The 6633-nt window shown below is 45.9% G+C and overlaps 3 protein-coding genes across 3 annotated transcripts; all 3 read right to left on the bottom strand.

The window, feature by feature from the left end:
- Window positions 1-2188: 2188 nt before the first annotated feature.
- Window positions 2189-2797, bottom strand: LOC137619837 (uncharacterized). The gene has a single exon (XM_068350131.1). The coding sequence runs from the start codon at window positions 2795-2797 to the stop codon at window positions 2189-2191; it is 609 nt and encodes a 202-aa protein (XP_068206232.1).
- A 690-nt stretch (window positions 2798-3487) lies between these two features.
- LOC137619835 (uncharacterized) lies at window positions 3488-3949 on the bottom strand. The gene has a single exon (XM_068350130.1). It carries the CDS (start codon window positions 3947-3949, stop codon window positions 3488-3490), a length of 462 nt encoding a protein of 153 aa, XP_068206231.1.
- A 301-nt stretch (window positions 3950-4250) lies between these two features.
- LOC137619834 (uncharacterized) lies at window positions 4251-4691 on the bottom strand. The gene has a single exon (XM_068350129.1). It carries the CDS (start codon window positions 4689-4691, stop codon window positions 4251-4253), a length of 441 nt encoding a protein of 146 aa, XP_068206230.1.
- Window positions 4692-6633: the final 1942 nt, after the last annotated feature.

Genomic DNA, 6633 nt, shown 5'->3' with positions numbered 1-6633 from the left:
CCAACTTACCTATATCTATAGTGGGTTACTCTCCACATCTCATGTACTTCTGACCCGTCCTATAGTATAAATTGCTAAGATTCATATAATGGGTTAAAGATACCAAAGTTTGTAATCTATTCCAAATAATTGATTACAGCAAAAAACAATCGTAGTAACTCATTAATGATTCATTAACATAGAAAAATTAATAACTGAAAAGAGTATCAGTAACTTAATTATGATTTATTCACATGGCTAAATGAATAAGTGAAAAGAGAATCAGTTTACAACACAAAATATTGAAAATATTAAACGGAATTAACTCGTGGGATTAACCCTTAAACAGAATAAATAAAATCCAAATGTTCTGATAAACAATTTGTGAGGTAGGCTGCTGTGAGGTCCCAACATGTGGTCAGTGACCTCAAGCAATTACCAAGACCAAAAATTAAAAGTACAATAATTTCCATGCACGCAGCCCGAAAGATGTAATGCCTGAATATTACCTAAACTTAAGTTATGAGACAAATAGAAGCTTATATAAAGGGGGAATGGCCATTAATTGAACTTACAAGATTTTATATGTGGACGCCGGTGTCCTGAAAGTGGCGGTCTTCAGTTTTGCTTCACTAGGCTTACAGCAATTATTTAGCGGAGTCAATGGCCCCTTCCAACTAGCCCCAAAATTGGAACAGACGTATCAGTGGAATTAGCTGCTTTTCACTAACACTCAAGTTATATGCTTGACCCTGTCCTTTGTAGACTCTGGGTCCGTTATTGTGCAAAGGGACAGGCTAGTGTTTTAGAGTGGGAGCACAAGGCTGACCCTGAGGCCTGGCTTGGTTGTTCCGCTTAGTACCGTGGCCTGTAACTTTATGAGGTCGAGTTCATGTCAGCCGCATCCGCCTTCCTTCCAAAAAAAAGTGCATCTCAATGCGTAGGCCAGTGTTCTTGAGGTGCCAACTCTCATTTAGGCTTGAAACACTTGTGACTGTTGAGTTTTAAGGAATACAATTATTTAGAATACAAGGAGAAATCTTGCAACTCCAGGGGACAAAGATAATCCTAACTCTAAACATCTGGCATACAAAACAAAAAATGAAACTAAAATGTAATTTAGCAAGTCAGGCTTACGTGTGTGGACAACCATACCTACTAGACTAGCAGACTTGAGTTGTATTTAAGAGATTTAAAGTACCTAAATACTGAAGGAAAAATAATGAATACAAAATGAACACAAAGGTATTAATCTTGAAACACTCGCATTTATGGAAAAGTCATCACTCACATTTTTCCCTGCCGTGACGACACGAACAATAACAAAGTCTACGTATAAACTGTGAAGAAGAAGAGTAGTGAAGAAAATTCTTCACACCATGGGGATAAAGGGAGGAAAAGAAAGAGAAGGGTTAGCGTAGACAAAAGCAATGTGGGTTACATGTTAGTATATATGAGATAAGTATACTAAATGAATAAAGAAGGAATGTGATTCCTTGCGCTATGCTAGGTCAGAAATTTGCATTAAGTTGAACCGCAACTGCATACGAGATAAGTGCAAAGTATGATTTACAAGCGAGAGTCAAACAAAAGAGGTACAATTACAAGCGGAAGTAAAACAGAGTTGACTGTAACTTACTACAAAAGGGTAACTACAACTGCAAGATAAGGGCGGAGGGCAGGACAAATCAAAACTTCAGCAGCCCTTCACATGGGTGCTCGGGCAAACAAGGTTGATGAAGACTATGCAAAGCTACTACAAGACCTCCTGGAATAGGGCTCGTGCATGTTCAGCAGAGGCCCTTGCAGGCCTGCCCTGACGGGGAGCTGAGGGGACTACAGGAGATATAGCATCGGCGGTGGTGCCAACATCTCTCTCGGCCAGTTGGTCTCTAGGAGGTGCGTCAAGATATTCGAGAGGAGGGGTGTTAGGAGGTTCCGCCTCACTTTGTTCGGATAGTGATTGGATATTTTTTTTAACCTCCAAAGGTACGAGTCGGTTGACTGGACGCACATACTCTCCATTTGCGGAGCGGACTTTGACTGTTCTGATATGTCCATCTTGACCCGGGTATACTTCGAGTATACGGGTCAAATGGTACTCCTCTTGACTGACCTCGTCCAGAATCAACAAGCATAAATCTCCAGCACAGGGGATGGTTGGGTGGAGGCGACTAAACTTCTGGTATCGTTCTCGAAGGGAACTGACTTAGTCGTACTTCCACCTCTTCAGGAATGTTTGTAGCATGTTGGTAGGTTTCTGGTAATCATTGCGGAGGATGTCCCCCTCTCGAAAAGCAGGATCAGTCAAGTCAGCCAGGTGAACTTGAGGTGCCAAGGAAAGGGTTCGACCAGAGAGTAGGTGGCTTGTGGTCAAAGGCGTATCAGTGGGGTCATCCGCATCCAGATATGTTAGAGGCCGATCATTCACCAAGCATTCGACTTTTTGGACCAAGGTCACAAACTCATCATACGTAGGGTGGCAACGGTAAGTGGCTTTGCGCAAGTCGAGTTCGTTAAACCTAATCAAGCGCTCGTAAAACCCTCCTTGCCATGGGGCTCGAGGAGTAATGAACTTCCAAGTGAGGTTGTGGGCCCGTTTGAACCCGTCGATAACAGGTTGTTGCATGAGCTCTGTCAAGAGTGTCTGACCAGCTTGAAAGTTTGAGGCATTGTCGGACACAAGGCACTGGGGCATCCCAAATTGGGCAGCGAACCTTCGTATCGCTTGGACTAGTTCCACAACTGTCAAGGAAGTAGTAGTTTCTAGAGCTACTGCCCGAGTGGCAGCGCAGGTAAACAGCAGTACATAGACCATGTCCACAGGTGAACGGTGTACCTTGAAGCCGCCAGTGTAGTCCAGTCCCGTTACTCTGAAAGGGACCTCAGCATTGAGGCGGTTGGGGTGGACTGGAGCTAACGGTGGTGTTGGGTACGGCTGGCCTTGTACTCTTTTGCAATATATGCACCGTTTGAGAATCTTCTTCACTTGTTATCGCATTCGGGGAACCCAAAATTCCTTACGCAAGTGAACAAGAATGGAGGTGTTACAGTGCAGCAACACTTCATGCCAGTGCTCAGCAATAAGCTTCTAGAGAGCACAGTGGGACTCTAGGAGAATGGGGTCCATGTAGCCGGACTCCGGGGGTGCATCACTGAGGTGGGAACGACCTCATAGAACACCATTATGGTCAATATAGGGATTCCGTAGCCTGATAGAGGCTCCTTCATCTGACATCAACAAGTCGGGTTTACCTTGCAATTTTCGAAATATTTGGGGGTATCTGGCCCCCTGTGACACATGAATGATGGCAGTAAGTGGTCTTCGTGAGAACCTGTGGACTAAATGGGGGAATTTGTGCTCGGCCCACCCGCTCGTCAGGCGCAGCAAGGTTGCATACCTCCTAACTGCCTCATCAAAAGATGAGAAATGAGCAAATCTTTGAGTGTGCGGCGGCAAAAGTCTGATGGGACTGGCTTTTATCTCCCATTCAGTTGGGAAACTGCTTTAGTCCGGGTAAGCTGAGACGTCGATCAGCCAGCCTGGTCCATGAAGCCATAAGTTGGACTTGAGGACGACTTTGGCGGCTACTCGCCACGACACCAGGTTGGCGGGATTGCAGGACGTGGGGACCTGCTTGAGAAACAACAGGCAGTTCAACCTTATGCGGTTTATCTCCTCGACCCTATTGAGGATGTATGGGGACGTGCTCTGTTGGTTGTGTACCCACTGTAGGGCCGTGGAGGCATCGGACCACACTGTTGTAGAGACGTATGTTTCTGGACGTAATTCTATCAGATACTGGGCTAGTCGGCATCCAAACAGGAGTGCCGTCAACTCAAGCTTGTGAATGGATTGACTCACGTCCAATTCCATCATACGTTTAGGGGTAACTCGTGCCTTGGCTGTGAGGAGCTGGCATTTACCTTCAACTGTGACCACGTAGGAAGCCACTCCAAAGGCTTGCATAGAGGCATCTGCAAACACATGTAATGAAGCCTGTTGACCTTTAGGTGCATTTTGAGGCACCTTAATCTTCTCGAGACCCTTATGTTTTTTAAGAATGGCCACCGAGCTCGCGGATCAATTCTTCACTAAGGCGTGACTCCCAACTATGATCTATCATCCAGAATCCTGAATGAAGAGCTTGCCGAGTACATTGACTGGTGAGATCAGGCCAATAGATGGATGAAAACAGAGAGACAACCTTCCTTTTGGTGTTGAGGTGCGAGTAGTCTTCTAATATCAGTTCTGAGGGGAGCTTGACAGCTTATGTGTCATCAGCGGTGTTCCAGTACAGACCGAAGTAATCTTGGGGGCCTGTTTCAGTGAAGTGTCCCAAGATGGGGGCATTAGTGGTCCATTTGGCAAGGGGCATGTTGGCTTCTAGCATAATTTTTTTTATGGACGGTCTTTTGCTAAGGATGTCCGTGGGCGAGTCGTAGCAACGTTGGAAGGTGTCAACGTAGAATCTTGTTTTAAGCTGTGAGACACGACTACTCGTTTGAGCATCCAGATGGTGTTGGATTGTCTGGTTGAGTAAATATGAGCTCAAGGTGGCACCAAACACGACCACCTTGAAGCAGTACGCAACAACTTCGGTCATACTGGAGTCCTTAAAGAAAAGAAACCGACAGTAATCACGGTGTTCCTGAGCGATCTCTATCTGCAGGAAAGCCTTAGAGATGTCTACCATCAAACCAAATGGCATTTCCCTAAACCGGAGGACGTGGACTGAATTTTTGAGGCCAAGTTAGGGCCGGTGTACAAGGATTCATTCAGTGACCTTGAATTTTGTCCCGATTTAGCCGAGGCATTGAATACTATGCGCATCAGTGTGGAGGTGGAACTTTTGAGGACAGGATGATGTGGTAGGTAGTACATTTGTCCGTCATTATGTGGTCCTAGCTCGACTGGCTCGATAAAGCCTTCCTTTATATACTTGTCAAGGATGGCCTGGTATTTGATGAATAACTGAGGGTCCTTAGTTTTTTAAGGCACATCAGCTGGGCAAAAGCCCTACCAAAATTTATCTCCGGTCAGCTATCACTCTTGAAGGGTAGTTGCATTGTGTGTATTCTGTTTGCGCACCGTGTAGTACGCTTCAAGATATCAACGGCCTTGGCCTCAAGATGGGTGAAGGGTTCATTTCTTATGCTCACAGCATCGAGTTTCCGAAAATTCTCGATGGGGGGCTCTACTCCCACAGGGTCTGTTACGCTGATGCGTTTTAGTGTGAGCGACAGCCTATCGACCTCTGGGGATTCTGTCCCTTCCCGTGACCAATCTGGCAGCTCTCCCCAAACCACATATCCACCTGGTATACTGAACAGGTTGACACCCTTGATATTGTGAGTGCGCTTGAGGAATCGGGGAAGATAATCGCAATGTTATCTGGCTGCCAGTCTGCAAGACGTAGACCACTAGCCTTTAGAGTGCGAACTGCATGGGTATATCTAGGCGTCCTTATGTTCTTCCCCATGTTCGTGTTGACGATGGCAATAACCATATGCTTGCGGCGACCAATTTTCAAATTAAACTGTACCAAGTCTGAACATTGAGGTGGTTCGTCCATGTTGAATGAAATGAGTCAGAACATGATTTTTCCAACAGGAGCAAGGTTCAGTCACTTGACTACATTGGGATTCACAAATGTGCGTTGGGCACCACAATCCAGGAAAACTCGAGTGGTGTGTTTAAGTTTTCCATTTACTAGATCACCAGTAAAGGTGGGCAGAACAGCAAGGTTTATTTCGTTCACCTGGTTGGTTTGTTCAGTGTCACTAAAGGCTATATGGTTAAGTTGAACAGAAGGTGGGTCTGCTCTTGGCCCATCAGGTTGGTTACCCACGGTCACGATGTTAGGGCAGAGAGGCAATTTGTGATAACGTTGGCAGGTCTAGCATGAAACGTGGGCGGTGTAATCACGGGCAACATGTTGCGTCGAAAAACATTTCGTGCAACAGTCTAGTTTGTTCAACCGCATCAATCGACTATTTGAATCAGGGAACCAGGGGCATTTTGTGGATGAGTGACCAATGTGGTCACAGAAAAGACAATTGTACCGAACAGAGTTACCTGCTAGTGAGGGAGCTCTGGCAGGCTCCGGTGCACTCTTCTGAGTGGGTTTTCCTGGGTTGAGGGTTGGTATGGATGGTGTCTTAGGCTTAAGAGCATCACTGGTTGTTCAAGGGAAGGGCTTAGCCAATTTTGTAGTTGCTGTTTACTCCAGAGTTAGAAGGTTTAACAGGAAGCTGGTCTTTGCTTGGCGCCGTCAACAGTTTGGCTAGCTCTTTCGTGCGTGCATGTTCCTATAGTCCATCCTATAGCTCTGGCAAGGACACGGATGTACTATTGTAACGGCGATAAACTGTTTTCAAGAGAGTGGGGTTTAGCTTACACAGGATGGCATGCTCCAACAGATCTTTGAACAAGGGGGCTTTGGTCATTTGCACGTATTCTTCCTCAGCATTGATCCACTCCATCAGAAACCGTCTGAGGTCAAGGCCATTTTCCGCCGGGGGACTCATACTAAAGAACTTCTTACGCAGCAAATGACAGTCAAGATCAGGGGATTCGTACTCCTGGACGAGGCTAGCAATGGTCCTCTCATACAAACCCTTTGTCCAGATCCTGTTTCCAGCAAGACACCG

This window comes from Palaemon carinicauda, chromosome 26 (genome assembly GCF_036898095.1).
Source record: "Palaemon carinicauda isolate YSFRI2023 chromosome 26, ASM3689809v2, whole genome shotgun sequence".
NCBI lineage: Eukaryota > Metazoa > Arthropoda > Malacostraca > Decapoda > Palaemonidae > Palaemon > Palaemon carinicauda.
The sequence above is the reverse complement of the archived record's forward strand: the minus strand, read 5'-3'. Positions and strand labels throughout refer to the sequence as shown.